Source organism: Bos taurus, chromosome 21 (assembly GCF_002263795.3).
Source record: "Bos taurus isolate L1 Dominette 01449 registration number 42190680 breed Hereford chromosome 21, ARS-UCD2.0, whole genome shotgun sequence".
Taxonomy (NCBI): Eukaryota; Metazoa; Chordata; class Mammalia; order Artiodactyla; family Bovidae; genus Bos; species Bos taurus.
The window spans coordinates 33,743,850-33,764,691 of record NC_037348.1 but is presented as its reverse complement, the minus strand read 5'-3'; the positions used below and the strand labels follow the sequence as shown (position 1 = coordinate 33,764,691).

Here is a 20,842-nt window from a genome sequence, read left to right as displayed (position 1 = left end):
GGCAATCGAGGCTCTTTTCACCCAATTCCCAGTTCCAGCACTCACCTGGATATTTCTGGTGACATACCCTCCTCCAGTCTCTACAGGAGGGGGGTTGATTAAGTTGCAAGATTTTTTTTTTTGCGGGGGGGTGTGCTTCTCGTCTTAGTTGTGACACGTGGGGTCTTCCGTTTCCTCATGCAGGATCTTTTGTTGGCCGGGGAGAGGACGTTCTAGTGGCACTCCCGTCTCTAGGGTTCGTGGGCTCAGTAGTTGTGGCCGCTGGGGACTTACTTGCTCTGCAGCATGTGGTATCTTAGCTCCGCAACCAAGGATTGAACCCTCATCCTCTGCAAGGCGGATTCTTAACCACTGGGCCATCAGGGAATTCCCCAGTGCCGACTTTTAACATCTAATTTGGCCTCATTAACTGCATTCTGACCTTGAGTTCCTCAGCAGAGGGATCACTTTCCCCAGGCCTGAATTACCTAGCTGCCATGCAGTGTTAATGAGACAAGTCTGTTGTCTTGTTATCCCTCATTCTCTATCCCTGGAACTACTGAGGAAAGAAAAGATGGGGATTCAGGCTTTGCTTGCTGACTCGAGGCCCTGTCTCTAGGGTTTCAGCAGATAACCCTTTTCTGCTTCCTCCCTAGCAGTATGGCTTTAAGGGATATGAACCTGGCTGGGAAAATGATAAAAAAGCTTTTTAGAAAGCACTGTCCTCATTTTCTCCCACCAAAATATTGAAAAGACACCTGGGGAAATATGACCTCTTTGATTTCAAATAGTATTCATTCAATTGCCAAGCACTGGATGCCCAGGAGACGGCAGGGCTCTCATGATTGAGAAAGCACTAGAAGGGACTTCCCTCGTGGTCCAGTGGTTAAGAATCTGCCTGCCAATTCAGAGGACATGGGTTCGATCCCTCCTTTGGGAAGATCCCACATGCTGAGGAGCAGCTAAGCCTGTGGGCCACAACTACTGGGACCCCAGTGCCTAGAGCCAGTGCTCTGCAACAAGAGAAGCCACTGCAATGAGAAGCTCAAGCACCACGAGGAAGAGTAGCCCCCCCCCATTTGCCTCAACTAGAGAAAGCTGGTGGGTGACAGTGAAGACCCAGTGCAGGCAAAAATATAAATAATATGTTTTAAAAATAAAAAGGACTGGAAAAAGAATCTAGAAAGAGGTGGATATATGTATATGTGTAACTGAATCACTTTGCTGTGCAGCAGAAGTTAACATTGTAAATCAACTATACTCCAATTAAAAAAAAAAAAGATAAAAACTTGAGAAAGAAAGCAATGAGTTGGGAGTTCCCTGGCAGTCCAGTGGTTAAGATTCAGTGCTTTCACTGCTGTGGTCTTGGTTCAGCCCCTGGTGAGGGAATTAAGATCCCTCAAGCCTTGCTCGGCGAAAAAGAAAAAGAAAAAGCGCTGGCTACATGGCACTTGAATCCCAATCCCAAATTGTAAGGTGCTGTACTTGTGTTTGCCTGCAGTACCTTAGATTGGCTACTGTAATATTGTATGTTTTCGTTGTTTTCAAAAACAATTATGATCATAATTAATTTTGTGCCACTGCAAGCTACAAACTATTTATTATCCCATCTAAGCCTCATAACAGTGTTGTGAGGTGAGTATTTACCCCTATTTTATGGATGAAGGAATAGATTCAAAGGACACTTCCCCAAGAATCACATAACTGATAAATATGAAGAATAGTGCTTAGATTTGAGCCCAGGTTTGTCTGACTGCAGAAATTTTCTTTCCCCACTACCCACAAAGGTAGACTTTGCTGGCTTCACAGCAAATTCTGAACCCCCTGCTACCTTGAGGGCAGTTCTAAGTCCTTATGACCTGTATTAGTTGTTGTTTTGGTTATGCTGGATCTTCATTGCTGTGTGTGGGCTTTCTCTAGTTGTGGTGAGCAGGGCCTATTCTGCGTTGTGGTGCACAGGTTTCTCATTGTGGTGGGTTCTCTTGTGGGGCGCAGGCTCTAGGGCACATGGGCTTCAGAAGTTGTGGCACCAGGGCTCAATGGGCTTTAGTTACCCAAGGTATGTGGAATCTTCCCAGACCAGGGATCGAACCTTTGTCCCCTGCACTGGCAGGCCGATTCCCATCCACTGTGTCACCAGGAAGTCCCTGTATTAGCTTTATTATTGCTGAATGATAATTTACCACAAACTAACTTTAAAACAATACCCATTTATTATTTCTCATTTCTGTAGGTCAGTTATGCCTTCATAGCATAACTGATTTTTCTTCTCAGGGTCTTACAAGACTGAAATCAAGATGTCAGCCAGGTCTGCGGTCTCACTTGAAGCTCAGAGTCCTTTTCCAGGCTTGTTTAGGTTGTTGGCAGAATTCAGTTCCTTGCAGTTGTAGGACTAAGTCCCCATTTTTTTCTTGCTGTCAGCCAAGGATCACCCTCAGCTCCTAGAGGCCACCCTCAGGCCCTTACCACATGGATCCTCTGTAGGTCCCCTCACAGTACCACTGTTTATTTCTTCAAACCAACAGGAAAGTATCTCTGACACTTCACCTTCCTTTAAAGGAGGCCTCATCTGATTAGGCTTCAGGCACATCCAGCATAATCTCTCTTTTGATTAACTCAAAGTAAATGGATTAGTACTAATCTTGAGAATGATATATCCCATCACTTTCACAAATTCAGCCCTGTTTATACAAGGCATGTACACTAGGGGACATGAACCCTGGGGGCCATCTTTGAATTCAGCCTATTACCTCACTTAAGTCGGGAAGCCTCTGCTTATTCCCAAGTTCTTCTCCAGTTGTGCCCCTGCAGCCCATTCTGTCTACTTCCTCCAGGATAGGTTTAGACCAGATATCTTGGTTCCTGCCCAAGGCTGTCAGGGTCTTTTGACTCTATCATCTTCAGCCCGAAATCCTTTGCTATCCCAATGGAGAAGCAGCAGCTGGACTTTGATATCTCAGGGATGTCATCATCATCAGTTGATCAGCCTATCAGCTTCCTGCTGCAGCAGAGTCTTCCTCCTGAAAGAGTTGTGATGAGGCATTTCCTCTGATGTGTGCAGAGGGGAGGAATTATTGAGGAGCTTGTACAGATACAGACATTGTTCCATCATGTGACTTTCTAGTAAAGTGAAGTTCACATGCAAGAAAAGTTCTTATCTTCTCTGGTGGGAATTAAGCATGCTTTGGGGGAAAAAAATGAATCCTGTCATTTCAAGGCTGGAAGTAGCTTATGGCTCTTAGTCTGACTGATCCTATGTTGCTTCCATTTCCCAAGTCCCCACTTGGGCACTTCTAGTGATGGGAATCCCAACACTAGCCTGCTTCAGAAAAGGAGATGAATGTGAGAGGGCACCCGAGGGAATGACATTCTTGCTACTGTTAAATTACAGCTCTGCTGCAGGGCCTTAGGCAAGGTATTCCAATTTCCTGAACCACAGTTAATTCATCTATATAATGATAATAATGATGGAACCTACTAATTTGTTATTGAGAAAATTATATAACATAGTGCGTGTAAAATACTATGTCCTGCCTGGACATACCTCAATAAATAGAACTCAATAAATGGTGAGTGTTGCATTTTTCTGTTGTAAATTGTAGAAAGTTCTTTTCCCAGGGCATGGCAGGTTGTGAGACTAGGGACAAGGCATGGAGGTGGAGTGGATAAACACACCACATGGATCACCTGGGAATCAGGGAGAAAAGGTGGCAGGAGGAGGTAGCCTTCAAAGGTGATCCTGCTCGGAGATCCAGTACAGGTGCATGCATGCGTGCTCAGTCACTTCAGTAGTGTCCAACTCTTTGCAACCCCATGGACTGCAGCCCGTCAGGCTCCTCTGTCCAAGGGATTCTCTGGAAGAGAACACTGGAGTGGATTGCCATTCCCTCCTCCAGAGGTAGCCTCCCAATCCAGGGATCGAACCCATGTCTCTTATGTCTCCTGCATTGGCAGGTGGGTTCTTTACCACTAGTGCCACCTAGGAAGCCCATTGAATATAGATAGGAGAGCTCTAATAGTACTTTTTCATAATTAATTAATACTTATTATGTAATTTCCTAAGTTATTACTTTTATGATAACATCATTAAAGGATATAATTTTTGATTGATATATAATTCACAATCCAGAAAATTCATCCTTTTAAAGTCTATAATTCAGTGGCCTTTTATTTGCTATGTTGTATAAGCATTATCATTATCTAGTTCCAGAACATTTTTACCATCCCAAAGAGAAACTCCATACCCAATGGCAGTCACTCCTCATTCCCTGAACCCCACCAGCCCTAGGCAACTACAGAATCTACTTTCTGTATTTATGGATTTGCTTCACTAGAAATTTCACATAAATATGAATGTCCTTTGGGGTCTGGTTTCTTTCACAGGGCTTCCCTCGTAGCTCAGCTGGTGAAGAATCCAACTGCAATGCAGGAGACCCTGGTTCAATTCCTGGATTGGGAAGATGCACTGGAGAAGGGATAGGGTACCCACTCCAGTATTCTAGGGCTTTGCTGGTGGCTCAGATGGTAGAGAACCTGCCTGCAATGCAGGAGACCTGGATTTGATCTCTGGACTGAGAAGATCCCCTGAGATGGGAACGGCTACCCACTCCAGTATTCTTGCCTGGAGAATCACATGAACAGAGAAGCCTGGAGGGCTACAGTCCATGGGGTTGCAAAGAGTCAGGCACAACTGAGCAACTTTCTTGCACTTCATATAAAGTTTACAAGATTCATCCATGTTGTAATAAGTTCTTCATTTCTTTTTGTGGCAGAGTTATACTCCATTATATGGATATTCCACATTTTGTTTACTCATTCATCAGTTAATGGACATTTGAGTTTTTTCCACTTTTTGCCTATAATGAACAAGGCTTCTGTGAACATTTGTGGGCATATTTTCATGTGGACACATGTGTTCCATTATTTCCATTATTATATCTAGCAACAATATATGGGTCATAAGGTAAGTCTATGTTTAACTTTTTGAGGAACTGCCAAGCTGTTCCGAGGTAGCCTGCATCAACATTCCCATCAGCAATGTATGCAGGCTCCATGTTTTCTGCATCCTTATAATTTTTTTTAAACAAAGAAAGCTGAGTTTTTGTAGTTGTCTGAACTGGACCTCACACCCTCAGTTTTCTGTCAGGACAAAGGGCCCAGGGCTGGGATGCTTTGTGTTCTGAGTCCACTAGCTGCTCTCTTAAAGGTTTTTTCCTGTGATGGGGATTTAACTTTGGGTCTTGCTTAAGAATGAGTGTGCCACTCCTTCTAAAAATTATCTCACCGACTAGTCAACCTTGATTAACCATCAAAATCACTCAAGGATCTTATTGAAATACCCATTTCCAGGTCCTTTCTGGGAGATTCTGACGCTGTTGCTTTGAAGTTCAACCCCAGCAATCTGTATTTTTTAAAAATTGTGGGATAATTAACATATAACATGTAATCTACACATTTTTTTCAGTTGTAATGCAAGGTCTATTTTATTTAGAAATCAATCAGTTTATACCAATTAATTTATAACAGCAATCTATATTTTTGACAAGTGCCCTAGGTGATTCCAATGAGTAAAGATTGGGAAGGCTGGTATTATCCCCACAGCAATCTGGCCCATTTTGCAGATGAGAGAGCTGAGGCTCAGAGAAGAATAACTTGCTCTAAATCAGAATCAGCCTCATTTCCTGCAAAGCCTATCATCTATTCAATATGACACTGTTCAATATGATCTGTTCACATTTGCTAGCAGAACTCTGAAAAGAGCCTTTCACCATGCACGACTAGACCTTAGCAAACACCCCATATTCCTTTTCCCTATTCCCACTGAAGGTGGTGAGAATATTGTATTAGTTTCTTATGGCTGCTTTCATAAAGTACCCCAGGCTGGATGATTTAAAAGAGCAGAAATTTATTTTCTCACAGTTCTGGAAGCTAGATATCCAAAATCAGGATGTCTGCAGGACCATGCTGTCTCTGATGGCTCCAGGGAGGACTACATTCTATACCTTTCTCTTAGCTTCTGTTGTTCACTGGCAGTCTTTGGCATTACTTGGCTTGCAGCTGCATAACTCCAGTCTTTGCCTCCATCTTCACATGCTGTTCTTCTCTCTATGTGTCAGTCTGTATCTTCTCCTCTTCCTATAAGGACATATTGGATTAAGGACTCTTCCTATTTCAGTATGACCTCATCTTACATATTAATTACACCTGCAAAGATCCTGTTTCCAAATAAGGTTACGTTTACAGGTACCAGGGGTTAAGGCTTCAAAATACCTTTTGGAGGGACACAATTCAACTCACAACGTCTATGATAATCAACAGGAGTCAAAAACAACACCAGAATCCTCCAGTTAGGCCTAAACATGGTGACCCTTAGCTTTTTCAAAAAGAAGATAGAACCCAAAGGTCCATATGGTGGGGATGGGGGACTTTGGCCACTTTCTGGGGATGGACAGTTAAGGGCTTTGATGTGGTGTCAGAACAGTTCAGAAATCTCATTCACCCAGTCCTTATTCACTCAATCAACAGCTCTCTGTGGGATTCCTGCATTCCAAGAGCTAGGTAGGGAGCAAGGCAGGCAGGATCCATTTAATCACGGCTTCTGGTTTACTGGGGTAACTGACAACCAGAGGTTCACACTAATGAGGGCACAACTACAAACTAAGGTAAGCTCCGACAGGAAGAAACCCAATGTCACCAAGGAGACCTTCCTGTGACTGTATTTCGTCCTTCCCTTTCTTCAATTACCCTTTTCCCTGGGAAACCTGTAGGTATTTCATCTCAGTGAAAGAGGGGACTAGAGCGTCCCTAGTGGCCAATATGGGCATAGCAGTGACCCAAACTGTAGAACAAATCGAGTGGGGGCTGGGAGATGAAGGGAGCCAGTCGGGGAGATGCACTGGCCAGGCGGGAGTGTGTCTCACCCAGGACTTCCTTTAACTGTGCAGTGAACATGTTCTAGGAGATTCATGGCCAGTGGACAAGAGCTTTAAAGCTTTTACCAATTTGAAGCTGCGGACCCCTCTAACTCACCCCTCTTCCCTACCAAAATCCATCTATTGTTTGGTCCATCCTGTGATGCCAGGAAGGCAGGCTAAGTTCTGGCCAAGCTAGGGTTAAGCCACAAAGAGCAACCCTCCTCTATGCTGGCTGTAATGGCAATGAAATCCTACCTAGCCTGGGTAGCTCTCAAATCTGACTCCATCTCTGGTCCCACTACCAGAGCTCCGTCTCCTACCTCCCTGCAGTATAGCAAATGCAGTCAGGCCCCTTCCAATTCACCTTCCACCTACACTGGTGCCAGAAGCATCCTTCTCAAACATCAATCAGACTAAGGTGAGACTTCCTTGGTGGTCCAGTGGCTAAGACTTCCACTCCCAATCAGGGGCCCCAAGCTCCAGCCCTGGTCAGGGAACTAGATCCTAAACACCACAACTAAAGATCTCGCTCAAGTCCTGCAACTAAGACCCAGTGCAGCCTAAATAAGTAAATGCTTTGTGCTGTGCTAAGTCGATTCAGTCGTGTCTGACTCTGCAACCCCATGGACTGTACCCCATCAGGTTCCTCTGTCTATGGGATTCTCCAGGCAAGAATACTGGAGTGGGTTGATGTGCCCTCCTCCAGGGGATCGTCCCAACCCAGGGACCAAACCAGAGTCTCTTATGCCTCCTGCATTGGCAGGCATGTTCTTTACCACTAGTGCCACCTCAGAAGCCAAATATTTAATAAGTAAATATTAAGAATAATAAGAAGTAAATAAATATTTTTAAAAATAACAATGGAATATAACGAAAAGAAAAAAGACCAATACCAAAAAAAAACCAATGGAATATAATGAAAAGAAAAAAGACCATTGCCTCCCTCCCTTTCTTCAGGGAGGCTCCTTGTGACCTGGCTCCCAGCTCCCACCTGGTATTCCAGTCCCACCTGCTTTGGCCGAGCTTTGTTCAGACACTTGTAGCTGCCTCAACACCAGATGCAGCATCACCTCTCTGCCTGGAATTCCTTGTCTAGTCCTGTCCAGCTGTCTAACTCTGTCTGGTCACTGCTGAGCCAGCTCCATCAGTACCTCTGAGTGAATTAAGTGCCTCTTCTCAGAACTCCCTTCTCCTACTATTACTGCATTGTGCCATGACTTTCTTTTCCCTCTCCCCTAGACTGGGATATCCTGCAGCAGAAACTGTGTCTGATTACACTGTGATTCTCCCCCCGACTCCCCCCCCTACCCTGTGCTTAGATTGGGACCTGGCACAACAATGAAGTCCCTCACGGTCCAGCTGGTGGCCCACTGCCCATCTAACCACATGCTCTGGCCTTAGATTATATATATTTATGCTCCCAAGTGGATTCTGATTGTGTGACCAGATAGTTTGGGGGTGTGAGTCTTCACTGCCACCCCTAGCTGGAAGTGTCCCCAAAGGAGGGCCCAGAAAGCTCTTGGATAGAGGTCCTACTGGAAAGATGGTGTCTCACAGTGGGGCAGGGCACTCCCCACTCCCTCCCATTCTGCCACGAGTCAGTTCTTGAAGTGAGCTGTCTCTGAGGTGCTCCCGTGGCCACCCCCTGCTTTATTCCAGTACTTCTCAGGTTCCCACCTCAGCCTTGGAGTTGGGGGTGGATAGGGGTATCTGTCACCTCTTGGGTCAGCAGGGCCAGAGGATCTAGTAAAGCAGGGGTGGGGAGCTCATTCATAGATGCTGGGTTCCATTGCCACTCGTGAGCACATATCAAAATCCTGGGAACTGAAGCTGCTGGGATGGAGTAAAGGTGCAAAAAAGACAGCCAGTTTTATAACCCACTTTCTAGCATGGGAGGCAGAAACGCAGTCCACCATGTGAGCAGGGTAACACTCTGAAGGTGGGGAAACAACATGCCCCTCTCCTCTCCACACCACAGGGTGAGTTTCTAGGCTGGAAGGTGACTCACCTGACCCAAGACATCTTCAATGAGAAAGTCTCTGCTTGCATTGTCCTGGTGACCCAGCAATCAGGACTTTAGACGCTAGTGATCTTGGAAAGTTGACCCTCTTCCAGAACCAAGAGCAGTCTCTCCTAAGACTCTACCATGCAGGACCTCTTCTGCGTTGTATCATTTAAATTCAGATGCGGACGCCCAGTGCCAGCCCAGGGCAACCTTGTTGTTAGGACAGTTTACATTCTCTCCACACTTCCTGGGCTGCTCCTGAGAGAGTCAGACTCACACACCCCAATCCCTTGGCTCTCTCCAGGGACTCATCAAGAACAAGACATTAGGGAGAGCAGCCCGTGCCAGTCTCTTTGACAGGGCCCACCTATCCAAAGCACAAGCAGAGCTGGGGGGTGAGGGTGAACTCCCTGAAGAGCCCCTTCTATCAACTGCAGAAACCTACCTCTTGTTACCAGCAGAAGGATTTATTTCAGCTTTTTGCCTACAAAGTGACTTACATATTTCCCCATCTCTTCCTTTCCATGGATGCTGTTAAGTTGCAAGGGGACAGGGTCTGCTTCTATGATCTTGGAGCTATATGCCCCTCCCCCTCATATTTGCTAGAGTGCTTCCAGTACACAGCACTCCTTCCACCCTCCCACCTGACTTGGAGTTGGGCAGAAAGGCTTATAAGGCTGTTATCTCTCAACAGACAGCTGTGCAGGGCCAGAGGCAGCAGCTTATCAGGGAGCCTGCAGTGATTCACAGCCCAAGTCCCAGCTTCTCTGCTGAATAGTAATTTCCAGCAGTGGATTTGTGCTCAGTCTCTCCTCCCCCTCTCCCAAGGGTGTGCTGTCCTTTCTCAGAGAGAGAGAGAGAGAGAGAGAGAGAGAGAGAGAGAGCAGTGAAGGGTAGATTCTATCCATGGGTCTGGGGGGCTCTGTGCCAGCCGTCTGGTAGGGCTGTTTATTGGCAGGAGGCTGCAGGCTTAGGGAGCCCAGTTGGGTCTACCACCCTTGGCAGTGACCCCAGGATAGTTCACTGATGCTCACTTTCCTCCCCCTTCCAGAAAAGCAGTATGCTGCTCCCTTTCCCTTAGTGGTAACACATAAGGTGACAAAGGTCCCCTTCTGGCCACAAGCCCTGAAGCTACTGGAGCTAGCCAGGAAGGGCTGAGAAAGAGGGAGGAACCAGCCACTGGGTAAGGTGCTCCCGGCACCATTTCAAAGCTGTCCAGTTTCTGTGCCTGACCCTTAAGACTCCAAAAGCTAAGGATTCCAGGCTGGAGGGGACTGAGACACAAGGGGGCAGACCAGAGCAGTCTCTACACAGGCAAGTGGTTAGGAAAAAACCCAGGGACAGAACCATTTTTGTGTTTGTGTTATTGGAAGCAAGACTCCAGCTGTGGGGCTCAGGGGAGGTGGCATGGAGAGTTCTGTCCTGGGTCTCTCCCTCTGGGCCAGCATGGGGAAAGTGGGATGTTAAAAGAGCCTATGGAGACGTCCCTGCCACCATGATCTCAGGATGCTCCTTAAAAGCAGGGAAAGGAAAACTAGAAACTGTCCTGGGGTGAGGGGCAGAATAGCCCCTTACCCCTTGCCACTCAAAATCGCCCGCCCTCAAGCAGTGGCTTCCAACCCCCTTTGCCCTCTGCTGACAATGGTGGGGTGATTCCAAGAGCTTTCCTCAGCTTCCACCTTCCTACCCCACTTCAAGAATCCTACAGGAACCTTTAACCCTTGGGGTTAAAGGCTCAAGAGTCCCATTGCCCACCATTCCCTCCCTGAAGAAGGTCCCCGTATGGTTCAGAAAAGCTGAAGGTGTCGTCAGGCAACACAGGTGGAGGAGCAACCCCACGACGAAGCTTCCCTGGGGTTCCCCTCTTGTCGCCTTGGGGTCTATACTGCCATATTGTAGGTTCCAGAGTACCAAGGCATGAAAGGCTAGAGATGCGTCTCAAGGTCGAAGCTCGGGGGTAGGATCCAGCCCGTCCAGGTGGCCCAGAGGCCGGAGTTCTCAGGCGGTCTGTTCCTCTTCAGCAGCACCTGGCTCGGGTTGTGACCTCTTCGCGGAGCTCTCTCCAGCAGCAGGTTCCCCTAGACTCCTCTTGGACGTCGGAGCAGTTGGCTGGGACGAGGGGCCGGGATGGGGGTTCGGCGGCTGGTAGCCGGGTTGGCGCGGATCCAGGGCATCCTTGGAAAGTAGGATGGCGAGGCTGGGCACGTTCTTAAGTACACTGAGACTGGCGGCTGGCTCGCCAGGCTTCTGCCCCGGCGTGGGCTCCGGAGGGAGGCTCTGCCACAGCTCGCGCACGCTCTGGTAGCGCAGCCGCGTGACCTGATGCAGACCCGCCAGGCGGCGCTTAAGGATCTCGGCACACGTGACGGTTTTGGTGGTGGCTCGACCGCAGCCGCTGAAGACGATGGCGCGCGTGGCTGGCTGCGCCATGCTGGCAGTGGCGAAGGCCAGCAGGTTCCGGATCTTGCTGCCCTCCTTGACCCGCATATGCACGGCGCCCGGCGCCAGGTCGGCGAAGGGGCCTGAGCCCGGGCCGCCCTCCTCATCCCCGCTCCCCACCGGCGCCTCCTCGGAGCGCACCTTACGGAAGTTCTCCATGCGCCGTCGTTGCGGGGACGTGGGCTTCGCCATTGGCCGCCTCAGCCCCGGGGATGCATGTCGGTGGGTCGCGTCCGGCAAGGGCCGGCAGGGGTAAGGGTGCGGGAGCGGCGTGGACGCTGGCTGGCGGATTGGGACGGTGCGATCCTAGCCTTCCTCTTCTCTCCACTGGGCGCTGCTCTACTCGGCGATCTCGGCGCCCTGTGCTACGCGCCTTTAGCTGTGCCCCGCCTCAGAGCCTGGGAACCCCGCCCCTGCCGCCGGGCCCCGCCCCTTACCCAGCCCTGCCGGCTCGCGCCCCAGCCGCCCCAGCCTCCCCAGCCTTTCGCCTGCATCCACTGTGGTCCTCGGATACCCGGGTTTGGGAGGTGCGCGCACCGCGGGGTGCCATGGCAGTGCCAGGGGTGACCTGCCAGCTGAAGTTTCCCTGTAATCACCATCAGCCCTACCTGAGCCTACCTTCATAAACCTACAACCTAAATAAAAACTGCGTTTGCTGGGCAAACGCCGCTTCAAGCCGGGTCCCCGAGCCCTTTCGCGGTTTAGCTGAAGTCCACCCACCCCTTGCCCGCTCCCAATGAGAGATTTCAAAGCGGCCTTCTGGGGACTGGGACCTCTTTCTCCCACTCCTAGAGGAACGACACCCCCACCCCGACCCCGTCCCTTCGCTCCCGAGCCTCTCTTCTCGCCTGAATGACAGCCTGCGCGCTGTCAGCTGAGTGTAGTAGGCGCTGGCTCCGTCTCCGCTCCGCGCCTGCCCTCGACGACTATGTCTCGGCATGGTCCTCGCAGGGCAGCCTGAGAACTGAGGTCTCAGCCTCGCCGCGCCTGACCGGAGCTGAAGGTTCCCAGACACCCCCGCACACCCGCTGGGGTGTGCGAACTGAGGCTCTGGGCCAGGCTGTCCCCTGGAATGAATGGGACGAGAACGATGAGACCCGCCTCTCAAGAGGAGTTAAGCTCCCTCCGTCCATGCCTGAAAGTCAAGTATTAGAGCTGCATGCCCTACAGTAAGCCAGACATTGTCCTCAGCTCGCGTGGATCCCCCTTCTTCTCAGGTGGAATTTGCTGTTAGTCAATCGGGCCCCCTGGGACACAGTGGGGTCCTTTTTCAGAAAAGAGACTGGGTAAAAGCAGGTTTTGAGGGAGAAGGGAGGTAGCTGGGAAACGGATCTCTGGGACCTTATGGTGTTACTGGGTGCCCTTCCCCGGGAACTCCGCAAGACCGAGGGAGTGGCCCGGGATCTCTTTCCAGGAGAGATGAACAGTGAAGGGAGAGACGAGATTGGGCTTTAAAGGATTGCTGATGAGAGAGGGGTTTGTGAAGGAGCTGTATTCTTCCTAGAATTGCCCTAGGGCCTCGTCCTTCATCCTTCCACCCCTCGCGCTCACAAAGAACTGAAGGCGGGCCAGACCTGATCCGGGTAGGGCTGACTACGACGGGGCGTGGCGGGGTGGAGCCCTGATAGCTGCGGCGGACAGGAAGCCGTTGAAGTGCTGGGGTCACCCCAGTGCCCGGGCAAGCTGGTGCTCAGTCTCGAGACGGGGCTGCTGGGGTCCCTCTCCTCTCCTCCAGGCTACTTTCGCCTTCTCAGTATCTCGTATCTCCTAGCGCTCGGCCCTGCTATTTGGGACCCAGGACTGACTCCAATACGGCCCTTTGGGAGTGACTGGAGAGCAGGTGGACTTTTGAGCCCCAGTACATGAATGACCATCCTCTTCTCGGATCTCCTGCTCGCACGCTGGGGAGAGAGGCTCTAGAGGACGCTGTCGGCTCGGAACCTGTGTTTCTGGCCAGTCCCAGCTCCCGCGGCCCCACCCCCGCCCCGAGGAACAGCCGTAGGAGTCGAAGGGCAGCAGTCTGGTGAAGGCAAAAGAGTTTGCAGCCCTTGACGAGGCTCAGGGGTACTCAGGTTCTTTAAAACTGGGGCAGTTGTGGGCCTTAACGGGCATCAGTTTCGTTGCTGCTGCTGCTGCTAAGTCGCTTCAGTCGTGTCCGACTCTGTGCGACCCCGTAGACGGCAGCCCACCAGGCTCCCCCGTCCCTCCAGGCTTGCCGTTGCCTTCTCCAATGCATGAAAGGAAAAGTGAAAGGGAAGTCGCTCAGTCGTGTCCAACTCTTAGCGACCCCATGGACTGCAGCCCACCAGGCTCCTCCGTCCATGGGATTTTCCAGGCGAGAGTATTGGAGTGGGGTGCCATTGCCTTCTCCTAAGAAAAAGTCCCCAAACCGCTGAAATCTAAGTCCGAACCGGTTGGTTACGGAAGAAGAGAGCTCTCCATCCACGGGGGTATGTAAGCCTAGGCTGAACGTTCACTTGGAGGGGATTAATCAGGGGTCTGCAGTTTGGAGGAAGGGGCCTGGGAGCTCCGAGTTCACGTCTGTTGAGGATGAGGCAGTTCTGCATTCGCCCGGGTTGGCCCTGGAAAGCCTCGCACCGCCATCCCCCTCCGCTGCCGCCAGCTGGAGAAGACTCGGTTCACTTCGCTCCCCAGTCAGTGAAGGGAGGCTGCGGAAAAGGCCCGCGTCCCCTCCCGTCTCTCTCCTCCTCTTCTCCAGCTCCCTCTGCAGCACTTAAAATGTAAATGTACATCATGATTAGCCGCCGGGTCGCTAATTACCGCTGAAGCCATTCATTACCCTGTCAGCGCGCGTCGCAGCCCGCCGGCTGTGAGCTCCTGCCGGGCCGCGGAGTGGCAGGGCTTAGCGGGGAACGAGGACGGGGAGGGGAGCGGAAAGATTTAAAGCGGGGCGGGGCACTGTGAATGAGGGTAGCGAGGTTGGCAGAGGGCAACCGAGGGCGGGAGAGGGGCCTGTGCGCTGGATGGCCAAGCGCTGGGGTGGGGCAGGGAGAGGCAGAAATGCATTAGACAGTTAGCAAGAGAGACGAAGGAGAAGGAGCAAGGATAGCAGAGGAGAGACGCGCTGTGAGAGAGGAAACGGGGTGAGAAGCGAGGCCCAGGAAGGACACGCCGGGGGAGGCAGGGAGGAACGGGGGAGGGGGACAGGGGGACCCGGCAGACGCAGCTGGGAGGAGAGTAGAGGGCTCAACTCTTGGGAAGGTGCCTAAGTTGAGCATCTGTGGCGCACACTCCACGACAGAAACGTGGAAAGAGAGTCAAGACTTTCTGTCAAAAAAACCTCACAATAGGACCACAAGTTTTTTTTTTAAGTGTGTGCATGTTTATAGATATAAATGCATTTAAAAATTATTTTTATTTTTTTGTAGTGTGTGCTGTTTTCTAGTACACACTCTCTGAAGCCTCAATTTGTGCCTTCAGAATACAAAGTTTAAGCCTGGAGGTTTGGAACAGACTGTGTAATGAAGTCCTGACCTTGAAGTCTGAGCTTCATTAGCTTCTTTTTGCCTCTGTGTGACCTTGGGCCATTAGCCCCTGTGCCTTGGTTTTCTCAGCTGTAAAATGGGGTAAATACAGGAACCTGCCTCATAAAGCAGTTGTGAGACACCTAACAGTCTTAGAACCTTGGCTGGTAAGTTCTCAGGAAATGTTGGCTGATGTTATTTTTCACATATTATTTGTGATTAAAATAAAAATTAAAAATTTATAAAGGGAGAGGGGAGGAAGAAAGGGAAAGAAATGGGCAAAGCCTTGGAAATAGCGTTTTTCCTTATATGTAGAGGATTAGTGAGTGGCAAAGTAGATTCTTTTCACCTTCCAAGGAGTTGGAGGGGTGACCAGGCTGGAGCCTAAGCCTTGCCAGTGCAGCTCCAGTCCCTCATCTGCAAGGGGACCTTTGTAGCAGTACATCTGCCTCTCATGGACAAGTTACTTCTTACCCAATAGTGGGAGGAAGAAAACCCTTGTTCAGGGCAGATCTCTTCCTCCTCTGTCTCCAGTGGCAGAAAGAGGATGTGGGGCCCCTAAAATCCCTGGTCCTAGTCCCAGTGTGTTCAGGCAGGGGATTGGGAGACAGGAACTAGAAAGCCAGAGCCAGAGGGAGGTCACATTTATCAGGCACCCACCAAGTGCCCAGTACTGGGCCAGGCACTCTCACATCTATTCCCTGATTTAATCTTTAAAATCTTCCTTTTTATCATTGTTTGACAGATGTGGAAACTGAGGCACAGAGAGATTAAGTAACCAGCCCAATATATTTAATACCAGCTAGAAAGCAGCAACCACAGGTATTTCAACACAGGTGTTCTATCTCATCTGTGTGCTGTGAGCATTAGTCCCTCAGTCTTGTCTAACTCTTTGTGACCCCATGGACTGTAGTCTGCCACATTTCTGTGTCCATGGGATTCTCCAGGCAAGAATACTGGAGTGGGTAGCCATTGCCTTCTCCAGAGGATTTTCCCACCCAGGGATCAAACCCACGTCTCCTGCATTGCAGGCAGATTCTTTACAGTTTGAGCCAACTTCACCTGAGTATAAGAGAAAAGGAAACTTCCCAATGATTTGAGCTCTCCAGTAAAGGTGTGAGTTGGTGTGGGGAAGAAAGGCAATTCCTACAATGGGGAAGAGGTGCTGGTTATCTATTGCTGCATAAAAAATCACCCCAAAACTCAGTAACTTGAAAACATTCATTATCTTACCCAGTTTCTTAGGGTTAGAAATCCAAGAGCAGCTTATAGGGGTGGTTCAATTTCTTGAAGTGAGTAGTATCAAAGAATGCATAGGCATTTCAAAACCATAGCAGAAGGGGTGTGTTTGGGAGGCAAATGCAAGAGAACAGGACTCAATATATTGAAGACATAGGTTGAAAGACTTTGGATCAGAAGAGCTGGATTTATTTGTTTGTTGTTAAGTTGATGCATCATCCTAAAAGATGATACTGTGAAAGTGCTCCACTCAATATGCCAGCAAATTTGGAAAACTCAGCAGTGGCCACAGGACTGGAAAAGGTCAGTTTTCATTCCAATCCCAAAGAAAGGCAATGACAAAGAATGCTCAAACTACCGCACAGTTGCACTCATCTCACACGCTAGCAAAGTAGTGTCAAAATTCTCAAAGCCAGGTTTCAACAGTATGTGAACCGAGAACTTCCAGATGTTCAAGCTGGATTTAGAAAAGGCAGAGGAACCAAAGATCAAATTGCCAACATCTGACGGATCATAGAGAAAGCAAGAGAGTTCCAGAAAAACATCTACTTCTGCTTCATTGACTACACCAAAGCCTTTGACTGTGTGGATCACAACAAACTGTGGAAAATTCTTCAAGAGATGGGAATACCAGACCACCTTACCTGCCTCCGAGAAATCTGTATGCAGGTCAAGAAGCAACAGTTAGAACCACACATGTAACAACAGACTGGTTCCAAATTGGGAAAGGAGTATGTCAAGGCTGTATATTGTCACCCAGCTTATTTAACTTATATGCAGAGTACATCATGAGAAATGCCAGGCTGGATGAAGCACAAGCTGGAATCAAGAGTGCCAGGAGAAATATCAATAACCTCAGATGACACCACCCTTATGGCAGAAAGCTAAGAAGAACCTCTTGATGAAATTGAAAGAGGACTGACGGGGCGGGGCCCCGTGGGAGGAGGGTCTGGTGGGCGGGGCCTCGCCGGGAGGCGGGCCTGATGGGGCGAGGAAAAAAAAAAGAAATTGAAAGAGGAGAGTGAAAAAGTTGCCTTAAAACTCAACATTCAGAAAACTAAGATCATGGCATCTGGTCCCATCAGTTCAGTTCAGTTCAGTTTAGTCACTCAGTCATGTTCAACTCTCCGCAACCCCATGAACTTCAGCACGTCAGGCCTCCCTGTCCATTACCAGCTCCCAGAGTTCACCTAAACTCATGTCCATCGAGTCGATGATGCCATCCAGCCATCTCATCCTCTGTCATCCCCTTCTCCTCCTGCCCCCAATCCCTCCCAGCATCAGAGTCTTTTCCAATGAGTCAACTCTTCACATGAGGTGGCCAAAGTACTGGAGTTTCAGCTTTAGCATCATTCCTTCCAAAGAAATCCCAGGGCTGATCTCCTTCAGAATGGACTGGATGGATCTCCTTGCAGTCCAAGGGACTCTCAAGAGTCTTCTCCAACACCACAGTTCAAAACCATAAATTCTTTGGCGCTCAGCTTTCTTCACAGTCCAACTCTCACATCCATACATGACCACGGGAAAAACCATAGCCTTGACTAGACGGACCTTTGTTGGCAAAGTAATATCTCTGCTTTTTAATACGCTATCTAGGTTGGTCATAACTTTCCTTCCAAGGAGTAAGCGTCTTTTAATTTCATGGCTGCAATCACCATCTGCAGTGATTTTGGAGCCCCCCAAAATAAAGTCTGACACTGTTTCCCCATCTATTTTCCATGAAGTGATGGGACCAGATGTCCTGATCTTCTTTTTCTGAATGTTGAGCTTTAAGCCAACTTTTTCACTCTCCACTTTCACTTTCATCAAGAGGCTTTTCAGTTCCTCTTCACTTTCTGCCATAAGGGTGTGTCATCTGCATATCTGAGGTTATTGATATTTCTCCCGGCAATCTTGATTCCAGCTTGTGCCCAGCGTTTCTCATGATATACTCTGCATATAAGTTAAATAAGCAGGGTGACAATATACAGTCTTGACATACTCCTTTTCCTATTTGGAACCAGTCTGTTTTTCCATGTCCAGTTCTGTTGCTTCCTGGCCTGCATATAGGTTTCTCAAGAGGCAGGTCAGGTGGTCTGGTATTCCCATCTCTTGAAGAATTTTCCACAGTTTATTGTGATCCACACAGTCAAATGCTTTGGCATAGTCAATAAAGCAGAAATAGATGTTTTTCTGGAACTCTCTTGCTTTTTCCATGATCCAGCAGATGTTGGCAATTTGATCTCTGGTTCCTCTGCCTTTTCTAAAACCAGCTTGAACATCAGGAAGTTCACGGTTCACGTATTACTGAAGCCTGGCTTGGAGAATTTTGAGCACTACTTTACTAGCGTGTGAGATGAGTGCAACTGTGAGGTAGTTTGAGCATTCTTTGTCATTGCCTTTCTTTGGGATTGGAATGAAAACTGACCTTTTCCAGTCCTGTGGCCACTGCTGAGTTTTCCACATTTGCTGGCATATTGAGTGCAGCACTTTCACAGCATCATCTTCCAGGATTTGAAATAGCTCAACTGGTCCCATCACTTCATGGGAAATAGATGGGGAAACAGACTATCTGTAAATATTTTTTTTATTTTCTTGGGCTACAAAATCACTGCAGATGGTGACTGCAGCCATGAAATTAAAAGACACTTGCTCCTTGAAAGAAAAGGTGACCAACCTAGACAGTATATTAAAAAGCAGAGACATTACTTTGCCAACAAAGGTCCATCTAGTCAAGGCTATGGTTTTTCCAGTAGTCATGTGTGGATGTGAGAGTTGGACTATAAAGAAAGCTGAGCACCAAAGAATTGATGCTTTTGAACTGTGGTGTTGGAGAAGACTCTTGAGAGTCCCTTGGTCTGCAAGGAGATCCAACCAGACCTTCCTAAAGGAAATCAGTCCTGAATTATTCATTGGAGGGACTGATGCTGAAGCTGAAACTCTAATACTTTGGCCACCTGATGTGAAGAACTGACTCATTGGAAAAGACTCTGATGCTGGGAAAGATTGAAGGCAGAAGGAGATGGGGACAACAGAGGATGAGATGGTTAGATGGCATCATGACTTGATGGACATGAGTTTGAGCAAGCTCCAGGAGTTGGTGATGGACAGGGAGGTCTGCCGTGCTGCAGTCCATGGGGTTGCAAAGAGTCAGACATGACTGAGCAACTGAACTGAACTGAAATGGATGTAAGAGGGGCAACTTTTCTAAGGCTGTTTTCAAGTCTTTGGTCATGGGTATAAGAGCAGTCACCACTTTACAGGGCTCTCCTGGAGGCTCTGTAAGATTATGGCTGTCAGAGCTCTTTGTAAATTTAACACTGCTAGGCAATGATGCCTGGAGGTGAATGTAGTCTGGGAGAGAGCTCTGCTATATCAGAGTCCCTACCCAGGCCAGGTGCCCTTCCCTTAGACTGCGTCCTGGGGCCTGGGGCAGTGGTCTGATTCTAGCTCCCTGTCTCTCTTTCCACCCTAGTCCAGCCTCCTTACCATGTTTCACCTTCATCATTGCTTTTTCCCTTGGGCCAACCAGGATAGGACCCAGGAGTCCCAACACTGCAAAGTGTCCGCCTGCAGCCCACTCCTGCTGTGTTGGCTCTGATCCCATGGATAGGGAATAAAGAGTTTGCCTTGCCGATCCAGTGAGGGATTCCCTTGGAGACAAGAGCCATTAACCTTGCATGCAATTCAATTGCTTTTCTAGCCAACAGGCCAAGTCACCTAAGTCCTGGAAGGGAGAGGCGAAAGGGGATATGTGGGACTTAGAATTGTTAAAACCACTGGAGTTTCTTCTTTCTCTCTCCAGGAGTGGGTGCCACCACTAAGTCGGTCCTCCATCTTTGTTCCAGATTCTGTATAGTAAAAGGCACCTACCTGGGCAAAGTTAGGTTCCCAGGAGTTCTTGTCCCCAAACGTCTTCCCAAGACCCTGCTGGGATGCCTGAAACCGCTCCCCCCACCCCCATTATTGCTTCCACCTTTAGATCAGTTTTGCCTTCTGAAAATAAGGTTATACTCCTAATTTCAAAGTGGGGATTGATTAAAAAAAATAAGAGTCAGGATATTTGAGAACCTTGGCATAGGAGGAAGGTATAGAGCTGATAAGGCTTGGAAATAGTTATCAATTATAGCTAATGTTTACTTAGCCACTTACTAGGTGCCAGACACATGTATCAACAGTGAAGCCACTACCCATTTCATAAGTGAGGTAGAGCCAGATCGATAGTCAGTCTGGCTCCAGAGTCTGTTTTTTCTTTTTTTAATTATTTAATTGATTAATTTTGGTTGTGCTCGGTCTTCACTGCAGCATGGGCTTTTCTCTAGTTGTGGCGAGTGAGGACTCCTCTCTAGATGCAGTGTGAGGGCTTCTCATCACGGTGGCATCTCTTGTTTCAGAGCACAGGCTCTAGGGCATGTAGTCTTAAGTAGTTGCAGTTCCCAGGCTCCAGAGCACAGACTCAATAGTTGTGACACGTGGTCTTAGATGCTCCACAGCATGCGGGATCTTCCTGGATCAGGGATCAAACCTGTGTCTCCTGCATTGGCAGGTGGTTTCTTTCCTACTGAGCCACCAGGAAAGCCCCCAGAGTCTCTTCTTAATCATGGCACTAGACCATCTATAGGAGGAAGAGGAAGCAGGATGGAAAGCCATCAGCTCTAGGCCTCCTCAAGTACCACAGTGAAGGTTCTGAAACTCCAGGGTAGAATTCTGCTATGTCAGGTGCTTGCCTGGGATGGGGGTGAGGGTTCGGGCACCGGGGCCAGTCTTCCTCCTCCCACTCAGACCTGGGGCACAGCTAGGGT

At 48.9% G+C, this 20,842-nt stretch overlaps 1 protein-coding gene across 1 annotated transcript; it reads right to left on the bottom strand.

Moving 5' to 3' along the window:
- Positions 1-5,864: 5,864 nt before the first annotated feature.
- RPP25 (ribonuclease P and MRP subunit p25) lies at positions 5,865-13,556 on the bottom strand. The gene is made up of 2 exons (XM_005222015.5): positions 8,902-13,556; positions 5,865-6,114 (listed from the first exon to the last, which is right to left on the bottom strand). The coding sequence occupies exon 1, from the start codon at positions 11,527-11,529 to the stop codon at positions 10,897-10,899; it is 633 nt and encodes a 210-aa protein (XP_005222072.1). The 5' UTR covers positions 11,530-13,556; the 3' UTR covers positions 5,865-6,114; positions 8,902-10,896.
- Positions 13,557-20,842: the final 7,286 nt, after the last annotated feature.